Source organism: Somniosus microcephalus, chromosome 13 (assembly GCF_052327205.1).
Source record: "Somniosus microcephalus isolate GS21.2 chromosome 13, FLI_Smic_1.0, whole genome shotgun sequence".
NCBI lineage: Eukaryota > Metazoa > Chordata > Chondrichthyes > Squaliformes > Somniosidae > Somniosus > Somniosus microcephalus.
The window spans coordinates 4,496,440-4,514,395 of record NC_140999.1 but is presented as its reverse complement, the minus strand read 5'-3'; the positions used below and the strand labels follow the sequence as shown (position 1 = coordinate 4,514,395).

At 48.4% G+C, this 17,956-nt stretch overlaps 1 protein-coding gene across 5 annotated transcripts in view; it reads left to right on the top strand.

Annotated features, from left to right (window-relative positions):
- The window catches only part of ano8b (anoctamin 8b), a 105,974-nt gene extending 90,918 nt beyond the window's left edge, over window positions 1–15,056 (top strand). For 4 of the 5 annotated variants that reach the window (XM_086004373.1, XM_086004372.1, XM_086004374.1 and 1 more), the window contains 4 exons: window positions 5,895–6,086; window positions 9,815–9,946; window positions 10,949–11,059; window positions 11,604–15,056. In XM_086004373.1, coding sequence (XP_085860499.1) covers window positions 5,895–6,086; window positions 9,815–9,946; window positions 10,949–11,059; window positions 11,604–12,344 — 1,176 coding nt within the window. In that variant the 3' untranslated portion in view covers window positions 12,345–15,056. Of the gene's footprint in view, window positions 1–5,894; window positions 6,087–9,814; window positions 9,988–10,948; window positions 11,060–11,603 lie in introns of those variants that run through there. The other variant, XM_086004377.1, reaches the window with a different exon arrangement.
- The last annotated feature ends 2,900 nt before the right edge of the window (window positions 15,057–17,956 follow it).

Sequence of the window (17,956 nt, the reverse complement as noted above, 5' to 3'; positions counted from 1 at the left end):
CAGTCCTGTTACACACACACAGTCAGTGCTGGGACACTCAGTCCTGTTATACACACAGTCAGTGCTGGGACACTCAGTCCTGTTACACCCACAGTCCATGCTGGGACACTCAGTCCTGTTACACACACACAGTCAGTGCTGGGACACTCAGTCCTGTTATACACACACAGTCAGTGCTGGGACACTCAGTCCTCTTACACACACAGTCAGTGCTGGGACACTCAGTCCTGTTATACACACACAGTCAGTGCTGGGACACTCAGTCCTGTTACACACACAGTCAGTGCTGGGACACTCAGTCCTCTTACACACACAGTCAGTGCTGGGACACTCAGTCCTGTTATACACACACAGTCAGTGCTGGGACAGTCAGTCCTGTTACACACACAGTCAGTGCTGGGACACTCAGTCCTCTTACACACACAGTCAGTGCTGGGTCACTCAGTCCTGTTACACCCACAGTCCATGCTGGGACACTCAGTCCTGTTACACACACAGTCAGTGCTGGGACACTCAGTCCTGTTACACACACAGTCAGTGCTGGGACACTCAGTCCTGTTACACACACAGTCAGTGCTGGGACACTCAGTCCTGTTACACACACAGTCAGTGCTGGGACACTCAGTCCTGTTACACCCACAGTCCATGCTGGGACACTCAGTCCTGTTACACACACAGTCAGTGCTGGGACACTCAGTCCTGTTACACACACAGTCAGTGCTGGGACAGTCAGTCCTGTTACACACACAGTCAGTGCTGGGACACTCAGTCCTGTTACACACACAGTCAGTGCTGGGACAGTCAGTCCTGTTACACACACAGTCAGTGCTGGGACACTCAGTCCTGTTACACACACAGTCAGTGCTGGGACACTCAGTCCTGTTACACACACAGTCAGTGCTGGGACAGTCAGTCCTGTTACACACACAGTCAGTGCTGGGACACTCAGTCCTGTTACACACACAGTCAGTGCTGGGACACTCAGTCCTGTTACACACACAGTCAGTGCTGGGACACTCAGTCCTGTTACACACACACACAGTCAGTGCTGGGACACTCAGTCCTGTTATACACACACAGTCAGTGCTGGGACACTCAGTCCTCTTACACACACACAGTCAGTGCTGGGACACTCAGTCCTGTTACACACACACAGTCAGTGCTGGGACACTCAGTCCTGTTACACACACAGTCAGTGCTGGGACACTCAGTCCTGTTATACACACACACAGTCAGTGCTGGGACACTCAGTCCTGTTACACACACAGTCAGTGCTGGGACACTCAGTCCTGTTACACACACACACAGTCAGTGCTGGGACACTCAGTCCTGTTACACACACAGTCAGTGCTGGGACACTCAGTCCTGTTACACACACACACAGTCAGTGCTGGGACACTCAGTCCTGTTACACACACAGTCAGTGCTGGGACACTCAGTCCTGTTACACACACACAGTCAGTGCTGGGACACTCAGTCCTGTTACACACACAGTCAGTGCTGGGACACTCAGTCCTGTTACACACACACAGTCAGTGCTGGGACAGTCAGTCCTGTTACACACACAGTCAGTGCTGGGACACTCAGTCCTGTTACACCCACAGTCCATGCTGGGACACTCAGTCCTGTTACACACACAGTCAGTGCTGGGACACTCAGTCCTGTTACACACACAGTCAGTGCTGGGACACTCAGTCCTGTTACACACACAGTCAGTGCTGGGACACTCAGTCCTGTTACACACACACAGTCAGTGCTGGGTCACTCAGTCCTGTTACACACAGTCAGTGCTGGGACACTCAGTCCTGTTACACACACACAGTCAGTGCTGGGACACTCAGTCCTGTTACACACACAGTCAGTGCTGGGACACTCAGTCCTGTTACACACAGTCAGTGCTGGGACACTCAGTCCTGTTACACACACACAGTCAGTGCTGGGACACTCAGTCCTGTTACACACACACAGTCAGTGCTGGGACACTCAGTCCTGTTACACACACAGTCAGTGCTGGGACACTCAGTCCTGTTACACACACACAGTCAGTGCAGGGACACTCAGTCCTGTTACACACACACAGTCAGTGCTTTTAGCTGGGTGGGACTGCACTCGCCTGGTTCCATTCTGATCTATCTAATCATAGCCAGAATCTCCTGCAATTACTTTTCTTCCCGCTCCCGCATCGTTACCTCTGGTGTCCCCAAGGATCTATCCTTGGCCCCCTCCTATTTCTCATCCACATGTTGCCCCTTGGTGACATCGTCTTAAAACACAGCGTCAGTTTCCACATGTACGCTGACGACACCCAGCTCTACCTCACTACCTCTTCTCTCAACCCCTCCACGGTCTCTAAATTGTCAGACTGCTTGTCCGACATCCAGTTCTGGATGAGCAGAAATTTCCTCCAATTAAATATTGGGAAAACCGAAGCCATTGTTTTCGGTCCCTGCCACAAACTCCGTTCCCTAGCCACTGACTCCATCCCTCTCCCTAACATCTGTCTGAGGCTGACCCACACTGTTCGCAACCTTGGTGTCATATTTGACCCTGAAATGAGCTTCCGACCACATATCCGCAGCATAACTAAGACCACCTATTTCCACCTCCATAACATCGCCCATCTCCGCCCCCGCCTCAGCTCATCCGCTGCTGAAACCCTCATCCGTGCCTTTGTTACCTCCAGACTTGACTATTCCAACGCACTCCTGGCTGGTCTCCCACATTCTACCCTACGTAAACTAGAGGTCATCCAAAACTCGGCTGCCCCGTGTCCTAACTCACACCAAGTCCCGTTCGCCCATCACCCCTGTGCTCGCTGACCTACACTGGCTCCCGGTCCAGCAACACCTCGAATTTAAAATTCTCATCCTTGTTTTCGAATCCCTCCATGCCCCTCCCTATCTCTGTAACCTCCTCCAGCCCCACAACCCCCCAAGATCTCTGCGCTCCTCCAATTCTGGCCTCTTGTCCATCCCCGATTTCCATCGCTCCACCATTGGCGGCCGTGCCTTCAGCTGCCTGGGCCCCGAGCTCTGGAATTCCCTCCCTAACCTTCTCCACAACTTTCTCCTCCTTTAAGCCGGCTCCTTAAAACCGACCTCTTCGACCAAGTCACCTGTCCTAATATCTCCTGATGTGGCGAGAGAGAGAGAGGTCGAGCGGCAGATGGGTTTAGGGTGAGAATTCCAGAGTGTGGGGTCTGTGCGGCTGAAGGCTCCGGGAGTAATCCAGAGATTACTACCTTTGAGGTCCTGCTTTTTAATCTCTTTCCTAGCTCCCTAAAATCTGCCTGCAGGACCTGATCCCTCTTTCTACCTATGTCGTTGGTACCAATATGGACCACGACCTCTGGCTGTTCACCCTCCCCCCTCAGAATGTTCTGCAGCCGCTCGGTGACATCCTTAAGCCTGGCACCGGGGAGGCAACATATTATCCTGGAGTCACATCTGCGGCCGCAGAAATGCCTGTCTGTTCCCCTAACTATCGAATCCCCCACCACTATTGCCTTCCCAATCTTCCTCCTCCTCCCCCTGTATAGCTGAAAGGTGGGGCGGAGCGAGGGGGGGGGGAGATGTGCAAGGGGACAAAGTCAGAGTAATGGAGAGTTTGCGGGAGGGATTGTAGCGCTGGAGGAGATTAGAGAGACAGTGAGGAGCGAGGCTGTCATATCTCAGACGCCTTCTCCACTCTTCCCCCCAGCCGGTGCGTCTCATCCTTTTCTCTGTCCCGTCTCCATGCCTCTGTGGAGTGGCCCTGGGATGTTTTTACTACATTGATGGCGCTATATAAATGCAGGTTGTTGTTGGGACAGTCGGTCCGGGATCACTCTCCTTGCCCCCTCTGCTGGTGAGAGGTGATTCCTGCAGTGTCCCCTCTGGCTGTTATTTTCAGCAGCAAAGCACATTCTCCCCTCCGCACGGCAGGGGATACCTGCAGCACGGCCCCCCTGCATTGAGGCGCTGAGCCATCTCGGGACCAGGGGGCTCCGGCTTCCATCCCCGCCCAGTCTGTGCTGTTCGCTGATCTCTGCCAGGGCAGCGAGCGGGGTAAGGCGAATTACAGTCGCCCCGGGCACCCTGAGCGAGCGAGGAGAGTAACTCAGCCAAGGTTCCTCCTGATCATCAGTTTCTTCATTTTCCTTCTATTTTGGCACTTCTCTTTCCGATTTCATTATTCTCCCACTTTCTGTCACTTTAATTCTCAGCAACAACAGCAGCATGCCTCATCTCCCCTCTGGTTCTTTTGCTGATTATCTTCAATCTGTGTCCTCTGGTTACCGACCCTCCTGCCACTGGACACAGTTTCTCCTCATTTACTCTATTAAAACCCCTCATGATTTTGAACGCCTCTATTAAATCTCCTCTCAACCTTCTCTGCTCTAAGGAGAACAATCCCAGCTTCTCCACTCTCTCCACATCACTGAAGTCCCTCATCCCCGGAATCATTCTGGTCAATCTCCTCCGCACCCTCTCCAAGGCCTTTGAAAATATATTTTAAAATACTTTTCACCCTTTTCCTGCCTGTGTCTGCTGATGGAGGCTTAAGCGTAGAAAAACGCTGAGCAAAGAAAGCGCGATTAGGTGGAGTAACCAAGACCTTGGTCAAAGATGTGGGTTTAAAAAAGAACTTGCATTTCTGTAGCGCCTTTCACAACCACCAGGCGTCTCAAAGCGCTTCACAGCCAATGAAGTACTTTTGAAGTGTAGTCACTGTTGTAAAGTAGGAAACGCAGCAGCCAATTTGCACACAGCAAGCTCCCACAAACAGCAATGTGATAATAACCGGATAATCTGTTTTATAGTGATGTTGATTGAGGGATAAATCTTGGCCAGGACACCGGGGAGAACTCCCCCTGCTCTTCTTCGAAATAGTGCCATGGGATCTTTTACGTCCATCTGAGAGAGCAGACGGGGCCTCGGTTTAACGTCTCATCTGAAAGACGGCTCCTCCGACAGTGCGGCACTCCCTCAGCACTGCACTGGGAGAGTCAGCCTAGCTTTATGTGCTCAAGTCTCTGGAGTGGGACTTGCCCCCACAACCCTCAGGCTCGGAGACGAGAGTGCTGCCCACTGAGCCACAGCTGACACTAAGGAGGGTCTTAAAGGAGGAGAGAGAGGTCAAGAGGCAGATGGGTTTAGGGAGGGAATTCCAGAGTGTGGGGTCTGTGCGGCTGAAGGCACGGCTGTCAATGGTGGGGCGGAGCGAGGGGGGGGGCTGTGCAAGGGGCCAAAGTCAGAGTAATGGAGAGTTTGCGGGGGGGATTGTAGCGCTGGAGGAGATTAGAGAGACAGTGAGGAGCGAGGCTGTCATATCTCAGACTCCTTCTCTACTCTTCCCCAGCCGGTGTGTCTCATCCTTTTCTCTCTCCCGTCTCTCTGCCACTCCTCTCTTCCTCTGTCTGTCTCACGATTTTTCCACCCACCTTTCTCCTTTTTGCTACTGCCTTCCCCCTCCCTCTATCTCCCTTCCTTTCTCTATGTCTCTCTCCCCCAGCTCGCTACTCCCTTCCTATCTCTGCACTATTCCTCTATCTCCCTCTGTTTGATATCTCCCTCCCTCTCTCTGTCCCCTTCTCCCTTTGCTCCCTCAGTTTCTCTTTCCCTCCTTCTCTCCTTTCTCTCTCTGGTCCTCACCCTCCCTCTCTCCTCTCCCTTTCTCCTTTCTCTCCCTCCTTCTCCCTCTTCCTACTCCATCCCTCTCTTTCCTGCCCTCCCTCCCTCCTTCCTTCTGTATCTCTCATTTCCCCTCGCTCCCTCTTTCCTTCCCTCCCGGCTTCTCTCTAGATTCCTCCCTCCCTATATTTCCTTCCCTTTAACCTCCCTCTCCTTCTCTCCCTCCTTCCCTCTATCTCCCTCTTTCTCCTTCTCACACAGCTTTGCTCCTTTGTTTTTCAGGACACTTTCCAGGATTACCAGGAGATGTTCATTCAGTTTGGGTATGTGGTCCTCTTCTCCTCGGCATTCCCCCTCGCTGCGATGTGCGCCCTCATCAATAACGTCATCGAGATTCGCAGTGATGCCTTCAAACTGTGCACAGGGTCCCAGAGACCCTTTGGCCAGAGAGTGGACAGCATTGGTCAGTGGCAGGTAGGAGATACATCCACACCCGTCCAGTGCGAATATCCTTGCACAGATGTGACTGTGAAACTATTCCCTATAATATACACAGGGGCTGCTATTCCCTATAATATACACAGGGGCTGCTATTCCCTATAATATACACAGGAGCTGCTATTCCCTATAATATACACAGGGGCTGCTATTCCCTATAATATACGCAGGGGCTGCTATTCTCTATAATATACACAGGGGTTGCTATTCCCTATAATATACACAGGAGCTGCTATTCCCTGTAATATACGCAGGGGCAGCTATTCCCTATAATATACACAGGAGCTGCTATTCCCTATAATATACACAGGGGCTGCTATTCCCTATAATATACACAGGGGCTGCTATTCCCTATAATATACACAGGAGCTGCTATTCCCTATAATATACACAGGGGCTGCTATTCCCTATAATATACACAGGGGCTGCTATTCTCTATAATATACGCAGGGGCTGCTATTCTCTATAATATACACAGGGGTTGCTATTCCCTATAATATACACAGGGGCTGCTATTCCCTATAATATACACAGGGGCTGCTATTCTCTATAATATACACAGGAGCTGCTATTCCCTATAATATACACAGGGGCTGCTATTCCCTATAATATACGCAGGGGCTGCTATTCTCTATAATATACACAGGGGCTGCTATTCCCTATAATATACACAGGGGCTGCTATTCCCTATAATATACACAGGGGCTGCTATTCCCTATAATATACACAGGGGCTGCTATTCTCTATAATATACACAGGGGCTGCTATTCTCTATAATATACACAGGAGCTGCTATTCTCTACAATATACACAGGGGCTGCTATTCTCTATAATATACACAGGAGCTGCTATTCTCTATAATATACACAGGGGCTGCTATTCTCTATAATATACACAGGGGCTGCTATTCTCTATAATATACACAGGGGCTGCTATTCCCTATAATATACACAGGGGCTGCTATTCTCTATAATATACACAGGAGCTGCTATTCTCTATAATATACACAGGGGCTGCTATTCCCTATAATATACACAGGGGCTGCTATTCCCTATAATATACACAGGAGCTGCTATTCCCTATAATATACACAGGGGCTGCTATTCCCTATAATATACGCAGGGGCTGCTATTCTCTATAATATACACAGGGGTTGCTATTCCCTATAATATACACAGGAGCTGCTATTCCCTGTAATATACGCAGGGGCAGCTATTCCCTATAATATACACAGGAGCTGCTATTCCCTATAATATACACAGGGGCTGCTATTCCCTATAATATACACAGGGGCTGCTATTCCCTATAATATACACAGGAGCTGCTATTCCCTATAATATACACAGGGGCTGCTATTCCCTATAATATACGCAGGGGCTGCTATTCTCTATAATATACACAGGGGTTGCTATTCCCTATAATATACACAGGGGCTGCTATTCCCTATAATATACACAGGGGCTGCTATTCCCTATAATATACACAGGGGCTGTTATTCCCTATAATATACACAGAGGCTGCTATTCTCTATAATATACACAGGGGCTGCTATCCCCTATAATATACACAGGAGCTGCTATTCCCTATAATATACACAGGGGCTGCTATTCTCTATAATATACACAGGGGCTGCTATTCTCTATAATATACACAGGAGCTGCTATTCTCTACAATATACACAGGGGCTGCTATTCTCTATAATATACACAGGAGCTGCTATTCTCTATAATATACACAGGGGCTGCTATTCTCTATAATATACACAGGAGCTGCTATTCTCTATAATATACACAGGGGCTGCTATTCTCTATAATATACACAGGGGCTGCTATTCTCTATAATATACACAGGGGCTGCTATTCTCTATAATATACACAGGAGCTGCTATTCTCTACAATATACACAGGGGCTGCTATTCTCTATAATATACACAGGAGCTGCTATTCTCTATAATATACACAGGGGCTGCTATTCTCTATAATATACACAGGGGCTGCTATTCTCTATAATATACACAGGGGCTGCTATTCCCTATAATATACACAGGGGCTGCTATTCTCTATAATATACACAGGGGCTGCTATTCTCTATAATATACACAGGGGCTGCTATTCTCTATAATATACACAGGGGCTGCTATTCTCTATAATATACACAGGAGCTGCTATTCTCTACAATATACACAGGGGCTGCTATTCTCTATAATATACACAGGAGCTGCTATTCTCTATAATATACACAGGGGCTGCTATTCTCTATAATATACACAGGGGCTGCTATTCTCTATAATATACACAGGGGCTGCTATTCCCTATAATATACACAGGGGCTGCTATTCCCTATAATATACACAGGAGCTGCTATTCCCTATAATATACACAGGGGCTGCTATTCCCTATAATATACGCAGGGGCTGCTATTCTCTATAATATACACAGGGGTTGCTATTCCCTATAATATACACAGGAGCTGCTATTCCCTGTAATATACGCAGGGGCAGCTATTCCCTATAATATACACAGGAGCTGCTATTCCCTATAATATACACAGGGGCTGCTATTCCCTATAATATACACAGGGGCTGCTATTCCCTATAATATACACAGGAGCTGCTATTCCCTATAATATACACAGGGGCTGCTATTCCCTATAATATACGCAGGGGCTGCTATTCTCTATAATATACACAGGGGTTGCTATTCCCTATAATATACACAGGGGCTGCTATTCCCTATAATATACACAGGGGCTGCTATTCCCTATAATATACACAGGGGCTGTTATTCCCTATAGTATACGCAGGGGCTGCTATTCTCTATAATATACACAGGGGCTGCTATTCTCTATAATATACACAGGGGCTGCTATTCCCTATAATATACACAGGGGCTGCTATTCCCTATAATATACACAGGGGCTGCTATTCCCTATAATATACACAGAGGCTGCTATTCTCTATAATATACACAGGGGCTGCTATCCCCTATAATATACACAGGAGCTGCTATTCCCTATAATATACACAGGGGCTGCTATTCTCTATAATATACACAGGGGCTGCTATTCTCTATAATATACACAGGAGCTGCTATTCTCTACAATATACACAGGGGCTGCTATTCTCTATAATATACACAGGAGCTGCTATTCTCTATAATATACACAGGGGCTGCTATTCTCTATAATATACACAGGGGCTGCTATTCTCTATAATATACACAGGAGCTGCTATTCTCTATAATATACACAGGGGCTGCTATTCTCTATAATATACACAGGGGCTGCTATTCTCTATAATATACACAGGGGCTGCTATTCTCTATAATATACACAGGGGCTGCTATTCCCTATAATATACACAGGGGCTGCTTTGGGAGGTTCTCTCCCAGCCTGGCCTCTTAATCTATTTCATTCCCTGTGCCTCTTTAGTTTTGATAAAGAGTTTTGACCCGAAACGTCGACTCTAATTTCTCTCCACGGATGTTGCCTGGCCTGCTGAGTTTTTCCAGCATTTTCTGTTGTTATTTCTGCTTTGGCCAGTTGTTTTATATTAAATGAAGTGACTAAGGGCTGTTTCTCGGGGGTGATTGGCTGTGCGAACTAGCTGAGGCTGTTTACTGCCTTGCTATTCCTGTGTTTGCTGTGCTGAGCTGAACAGATTGAGGCTGGGTTTCCGCTGACCGTTACTCGCTGTTTCTCCGCAGAATGTGATGGAGGCCATGGGCGTGTTAGCCATCATCATCAACTGCTACCTGATTGGTCAGTGCGGCCAGCTGCAGCGGCTTTTCCCCTCGCTCAGCTCGGAGATGGCTATTGTCCTCGTGGTCATCCTGGAGGTAAGGGGCGCAGTGAGGATCAGAGGGTGGTGACGTTGGAGGTAAGAGGTGTGGGGTATATCAGAGTGTTACAGTGAGGGGTGTAGGGTATATCAGAGAGTGTTACAGTGAAGGGTGTGGGGTATATCAGTGTTACAGTGAGGGGTGTGGGGTATATCAGAGAGTGTTACAGTGAGGGGTGTGGGGTATATCAGAGAGTGTTACAGTGAGGGGTGTGGGGTATATCAGAGAGTGTTACAGTGAGGGGTGTGGGGTATATCAGAGAGTGTTACAGTGAGGGGTGTGGGGTATATCAGAGAGTGTTACAGTGAGGGGTGTGGGGTATATCAGAGAGTGTTACAGTGAGGGGTGTGGGGTATATCAGTGTTACAGTGAGGGGTGTGGGGTATATCAAGAGTGTTGCAGAGAGGGGTGTGGGGTATATCAGATTGTTGCAGAGAGGGGTGTGGGGTATATCAGAGTGTTACAGCGAGAGGTGTGGGGTATATCAGAGTGTTACAGTGAGGGGTGTGGGGTATATCAGAGTGTTACAGTGAGGGGTGTGGGGTATATCAGGGTATTACAGTGAGGGGTGTGGGGTATATCAGTGTGTTACAGTGAGGGGTGTGGGGTATATCAGAGTGTTACAGTGAGTAGTGTGGGGTATATCAGTGTTACAGTGAGGGGTGTGGGGTATATCAGTGTTACAGTGAGAGGTGTGGGGTATATCAGGGTATATCAGTGTGTTACAGTGAGGGGTGTGGGGTATATCAGAGTGTTACAGTGAGTAGTGTGGGGTATATCAGTGTTACAGTGAGGGGTGTGGGGTATATCAGTGTGTTACAGTGAGGGGTGTGGGGTATATCAGAGTGTTACAGTGAGTAGTGTGGGGTATATCAGAATGTTACAATGAGGGGTGTGGGGTATATCAGTGTTACAGTGAGGGGTGTGGGGTATATCAGAGTGTTACAGTGAGGGGTGTGGGGTATATCCCATCCAATAACCTGATTCTGTTTCTTACAGCACTTTGCATTCCTTCTGAAGTATATGCTCCAGATCGCAATCCCAGATGTTCCCGCCTGGGTAGCTGAGGAAATGGCCAAGTTGGAATATCAGCGGAGGGAGGCATTCAAGGTAAATCCTTCTTGTGGGACCAGTTTCGACTTATTAGTTGATTGTCATACGCTAACCGAGATCGACTGATTCAGCACTGACAGGGGGACCGAGAGTGAAAAATAAATACTTTGACCATTTTTTTTTGCGAGACCCTTTGACATAGAAACATAGAAGATAGGAGCAGGAGTAGGCCATTCGGCCCCTCGAGCCTGCTCCGCCATTCAATGCGATCATGGCTGATCATCCAAATTCAGTACCCTGTCCCTGCTTTCTCCCCATACCCCTTGATCTCTTTAGCCTTAAGAAATATATCCAACTCCTTCTTGAATATATTTAATGAATTGGCCTCTACTGCCTTCTGTGGAAGAGAATTCCACAGGTTCACCACTCTCTGGGTGAAGAAATTCCTCCTCATCTCTGTCCTAAATGGCTTACCCCTTATCCTTAGACTGTGACCCCTGGTTCTGGACTCCCCCGCCATCGGGAACATCCTTCCTGCATCTAGTTGACGGAGTTGCCAACCCGTGAGAAATGCTTAACGATCTTCTTACTTTTTGAGCAGAAACACGAGCGTCAGGCACAACAACACTACCAGCAGCAGCAGAAGAGGAGGCAGCGGGAGGAGGAGGATCGGCACAGGCAGGAACAGAAGGAGAACCTCCAGTCCAGGAAGGACAGGGAGGCAGGGAAAGAGGAGGGAAAAGCGGGCTCCTTGCCCTCCGATCACGCCCACAGCCGAGCTCATGCCAAATCCAAAGGAACCGCATCCTGCCAGTCTTCTGAGAAGCCCAAGCGACCCAGCTCCCTGCTGGCCTCCAACAACGTCTTGAAGCTGAAGCAGATAATCCCACTCCAGGGCAAGTTCCTGTCCGGGGGCGGTGGAGGCTCCGTCACCGCCAAGTCCCCGCAGTCGCCGACGAGCAGCGAGAGCAAGTTGCCGGGGTTCCTGAGCTTCAAGTTCCTCAAGTCCCCGGCAGAGGGGAAGAAGGACGGGGCCACGGAGAAGGAGAAGGTGCAGTCGCCCGCCAAGCCCTTCAACCCCGGCAAGCTCTTCAACTTTGGCAAGTCGGACGCCGGCGTAGCCAGTGGCAACGGGGCCACCACGACCCAACCCAAGGCTGGAGCCGGCGGGGGAGGAGGGGCCGGCGGGGGAGGAGGGGCCGGCGGGGGAGGAGGGGTCTCCTCCTTGGAAGGCGGTGAGAAAGCCACTAGCAAGTCGGACCTTAACGGGCTCCCAGAGGCGGCAAACTCTGAGGATCTCAACACACATCCTTCAGAGGAGTCCACCAGTCCCAAACATTAACACAAAAAGAGATTAAAGTAAAGGATCTTGACTGACACAATCTCCAAGTAGAGGAAGTTGCAGACTGGGTTGAAAGCAACTGTTTCAAAAAGATCCTTTAAATGCTCTGTTGCTCTCGTTATAACTTTATATATAAATAATTAATTAATATTCAGGGATAGAAATCTTCGTTTGATAAACAGGATTCTCATCATCTTCAGGTTTTTTTTATACAACATGGTTGGTGTAGACCATGGGTTTACCGAGACCGAGATTTTTGTTTTTAAATTGTCTGGGATCAGCGATGACATTTCTGTTAACCTTCCTGTCCCCGTCTGTTTACTTTTAATACAGGGACACTTTTAATCACTTTCTTCTCAATTTCGAGCCACCTTATCTCACTCTGCAACCTCTCAACAAAACCCACGCCGGACAGTCCCTCCAAACACGTTTCTATGTTTCTAAAACTTGGTTAAGTTAAAAATTGAATTTAAAACATTTTCACCAATTAAGTGGGCAGAACAGGCATCATTTACGTAGAGCGTGTGGTCAGAACTTAGAAACATAGACATAGAAACATAAAAGATAGGAGCCGGAGTCGGCCATTCGGCCCCTCGAGCCTGCTCCGCCATTCAATGAGATCATGGCTGATCGTCCAAATTCAGTACCCTGTCCCTGCTTTCTCCCCATATCCTTTGATCCCTTTAGCCTTAAGAAATATATCCAACTCGTTCTTGAATATATTTAATGAATTGGCCTCAACTGCCTTGTGTGGTAGAGAATTCCACAGGTTCACCACTCTCTGGGTGAAGAAATTCCTCCTCATTTCTGTCCTAAATGGCTTACCCCTTATCCTTAGACTGTGACCCCTGGTTCTGGACTCCCCGGCCATCGAGAACATCCTTCCTGCATCTAGTCTGTCTAGTCCTGTTAGAATTTTATAAGTTTCAATGAGATCCCCTCTCATTCTTCTAAACTCCAGCGATTATAAGCCTAATTGACCCACTCTCTCCTCATACGTCATTCCTGCCATCCCAGAATCGTTGTCCTCCTCCTCAGTTTGTTTTGAAAAGCTGAGCTCCCCGCTCTCTCTCCCTTACTTTGCTTGTGTTTAATCGGACTGTGAGTGAGCTGTAGACCCTGGAGACTTTGGGCGGCAGAGGGGAATTGGGAGGATTTTACACAATGAATGGGCAGCCATTAGCAAGCAGGGAGCAGGAAAAGGATTTGATTAACGTATAAGATTCTGAGGGGGATTAACAGGGTAGATGCTGAGAGGTTGTTTCCCCCTGGCTGGAGAGTCCAGAACCAGGGGGCATAGTCTCAGGATAAGAGGTTGGCCATTTAAGACTGAAATGAGGAGGAATTTCTTCACTCAGAGGGTGGTGAATCTTTGGAATTCTCTACCCCAGGGGGCTGTGGAGGCTCAGTCATTGAGTGTATTCAAGGCTGAGATCGATGGATTTTTGGACTCTAGGGGAATCGAGGGATATGGAGATCTGGCAGGAAAGTGGAGTTGAGGTCGATGATCAGCCATGATCTTATTGAATGGCAGAGCAGGCTCGAGGGGCCGAATGGCCGACTCCTGCTCCTAATTCTTATGTTCTTATGACTGCAGGACGAAGGGACGCAGGTATAAACTGTTAAAAGGCAAGTTCAGGACTGAGCTACTTCTCCAGAGAGAGTGGGCAGTACCTGGAACGGGGTTGGGTAAAGGGGAGGGGTGGCATCACCAACTCTGGTTGGACACTTTTTTTAACACCAACTATGTGTGATTTTTCTCCCCGGATGTTGCTCGTTGCCGTGTCCCGGAGATTAATCTTCAATTCCTGGAGACTCCAGGGTCAATCCTGGAGGGTTGGTGACCCGAGTGATTGGGAATATTGGGGTCCTTCAGTCAGTAAGGTTAGATGGAAGGATTGTAGGTTTCTATGGAAGGGTGGATTCAATGGGTCATTCTTTGTGAATATGATCGTAGGGTGCCGAGGACAGCACGGGAGTGTCATTCACGGAAAGGAACAGCCAAGGTTAAATCGTTTAAGTTGCAACATTAAATTGATGTCCTGCAGTTTAGCTGGTTTATCTTGGGAGTTGAGGAGCTCCTTCTTTGGAAGTTTGGTACCATTTTGAAGGGGGTGCAGAAGAGAGAGACATGGGGGGGGGGGTTTACGAACAGAAATCTTTGGAGTTGGCAGGACAAGTTGAGAAGGCTGTTAGAAAAGCATATGAGATCCTTGGCTTTATTAATAGAGGCATAGAGTACAAAAGCAAGGAAGTTATGCTAAACCTTTATAAAACACTGGCTGGGCCTCAGCTGGAGTATTGTGTCCAATTCTGGGCACTGCACTTTAGGAAGGATGTCAAGGCCTTGGAGAGGGTGCAGAGGAGATTTACCAGAATGGTCCCAGGGATGAGGGACTTCAGTTGTGTGAAGAGACTGGAGAAGCTGGGATTGTGCTCCTTAGAGCAGAGAAGGTTAAGGGGAGATTTAATAGAGGTGTTCAAAATCATGAAGGGTTTTGATAGAGGAAACATAGAAACATAGAAACATAGAAGATAGGAGCAGGAGTAGGCCATTCGGTCCCTCGAGCCTGCTCCGCCATTCAATGAGATCATGGCTGATCATCCAAATTCAGTACCCTGTCCCTGCCTTCTCCCCATATCCCTTGATCCCTTTAGCCTTAAGAAATATATCCAACTCTTTCTTGAATATATTTAATGAACTGGCCTCCACCACCCCTCTGTGGCAGAGAATTCCACAGGTTCACCACTCTCTGGGTGAAGAAATTCCTCCTCATTTCAGTCCTAAATGGCTTACCCCTTATCCTTAGACTATGACCCCTGGTTCTGGACTCCCGGCCATCCGAAACATCCTTCCTGCATCTAGTCTGTCCAGGCCTGACACAATTTTATAGGTTTCGATGAGATCCCCTCTCAATCTTCTAAACTCCAGTGAGTATAAGCCCAATCGACACAATCTCTCCTCATACGTCATTCCTGCCATCCCAGGTAGCAGCCTGGTGAATCTTCGCTGCACTCCTTCCATGGCAAGAACGTCCTTCCTCAGGTAAGGCGACCAAAACTGCACACAATACTCAAGGTGTGGTCTCACCAAGGCCCTGTACAACTGTAGCAAGACATCCTTGTTCCTGTACTCGAACCCTCTCGCTACGAAGGCCGACATACCATTTGCCTTCTGAACCGCCTGCTGCACCTGCATGCTTACCTTCAGCGACTGGTGCACAAGAACACCCAGGTCTCTTTGCACTTCCCCTTCTCCCAATCTATTGCCATTCAAATAATAATCTGCCTTCCTGTTTTTGCCACCAAAGTGGATAACCTCACATTTATCCACATTATAGTGCATTTGCCATGTTTCTGCCCAATCACCCAACCTGTCCAAATCGTACTGGAGTTTCACGACATCCTCCTCACAGCATACCCTCCCACCCAGCTTTGTGTCGTCTGTAAATAAGGAGAAACTGTTTCCAGTGGCGGGAGGGTCGGTAACCAGAGGGCACAGATTTAAGATAATTGGCAAAAGAACCAGAGGGGAGATGAGGAGAATGTTTTTACGCAGCGAGTTGTTGTGATCTGGAACGCGCTGCCTGAAAGGGCGGTGGGAGCAGATTTAATAATAACTTTCAAAAGGGAATTGGAGAAATACTAGAAAAGGAAAAAATTACAGGGCTGTGGGAGAAAGAGCAGGGGGGAGTGGGACTAATTGGAGAGCTCTTTCAAAGAGCCGGCACAGGCACGATGGGCCGAATGGCCTCCTTCTGTGCTGTGAGTTTCTGTGACATACGTCCAGTTAATCAGAGGCTTTATAGAAGGCCAACTCCAGACCCAGAATCAGAAAAACACTTATAAACTGGGCTCAAAGTAAATTACCATCAACTAAAGGCATTGCACCTGTCACCTGGTGACGTGTAACTTCAGGTCCCGATTTCAGCTTGTTTTTCCACCAGTCACGGGATCTCCACAGGACTCTGCGAGTCACAGCTTTGGGAAAGCGAAAGGCAAACGGCGCTTAAAAATACTCAACAAAAGGAGTAAACAATAGCCCGCACTGGGTGGGGGTGGGGGGGCTTCACGCGGCAGAAGCGCCTTCTGGGTTTTTTAGGACGCGGTGGCCATTAGGGGTGGAACCTGATGTCCCTTGACCTCCGTCCCTTGACCTCCCAATTACGTGCTTCCACATGCAAAGCGCTGCCCAGGGAGCCCTGAATTATAAATCCGACCATCATGAGTTTGAGGCCGTAAGTCAATGCCAAGGTTCTGCTGACATGCGAAGGATTGTAGCGTTGTTCTTGAAGATAATTATGTCTTTAGAACCGCTGGATTGCGTTATGTGCCAATTCACAGCGAGCCACCTATTATCCTATATCTATATATGGTGAATCGGGTTTCTTATGGTTCTATATGTATAAATGTATATATATTGTATATAAGCATGTATTATATTCTGTGCACCAAGAAACTCTTTCAACATATATGTGTATATATATATATATATATATATAAAGTTCCAGTATAGACCTGATTAAATATATCGCTTGGACCTGAATTAAAACTCTCACATTATTTAAATTTGTGTATAATGACATGCAGCTTGCCTTCTGTTTATTGGCTGATTGATTGGGTAAGAGCATCACGACAGCACTTATGGTGTCATCCTCATTTCGTTCATGGTCGTTGGATTCAGTTTTGTCCACGACTGAAATTGCATTTCTATAGCGCCGTTCACGACCTCAGGACGTCCCAAAGCGCTTCACAGCCAATGAAGTACTTTTTGAAGTGTAGTCACTGTTGTAATGTAGGAAACATGGCAGCCAATTTGCGCACAGCAAGCTCCCACAAACAGCAATGAGACAAATGACCAGATAATCTGTCTTTTAGTGATGTTGGTTGAGGGATAAATTCGCACCAGGAAGAACTCCCACTGCTCCTCTTCCAATAGTGGCCGTGGGATCTTTTACGTCCACCTGAGAGAGCAGACGAGGCCTCAGTTTAACGTATCATCCAAGAGACGGCACCTCCGACAGTGTAGCACTCCTCAGTGCTACACTGGGAGTGTCAGCCTAGATTATGGGCTCAAGTCCCTGGAGTGGGGACTCGAACCCACAACCTTCTGACTCAGAGGCGAGAGTGCGGCCCACTGAGCCACAGCTGACTCTGCAAATAAAGGTGTTTGAAGAGGGCCTTTTGCCCAGTCAGTTGTATTCAGTCTACCCAAGCACTTCGACGAGGTTGTTCTATAATTCAACAGCCATATTGTTTTGAAGTGTTGCCCATCACACTGGCTGAGACACAACTCAATCTCGTTGAAGGTTTCCCCTCCCCATTCATCTCAGTCAGCAACACAGCTTCTCTGAGAGGTCCTTCAGGGTTAGGGGCAAGAACTGATTCTAAATTGATGGGTTGAAAGGCTCTTCTCTCTGCGGAGTCTCAGGGTTCTATGTGAAATGAGATCGGGACTGCCCCAACCCAGTTCCTGATTGGTGTGGACCCACAAAACTAACCCCCAATTTCAGCCCCAGTTGGCACCAAACCGATCGCCGCATTCAGAGAGGCCGCAAGGTGGCTGCCTTGGGAAATGGAGCATGGCTGCCCTTCCGAGATTGAGGCTGAGG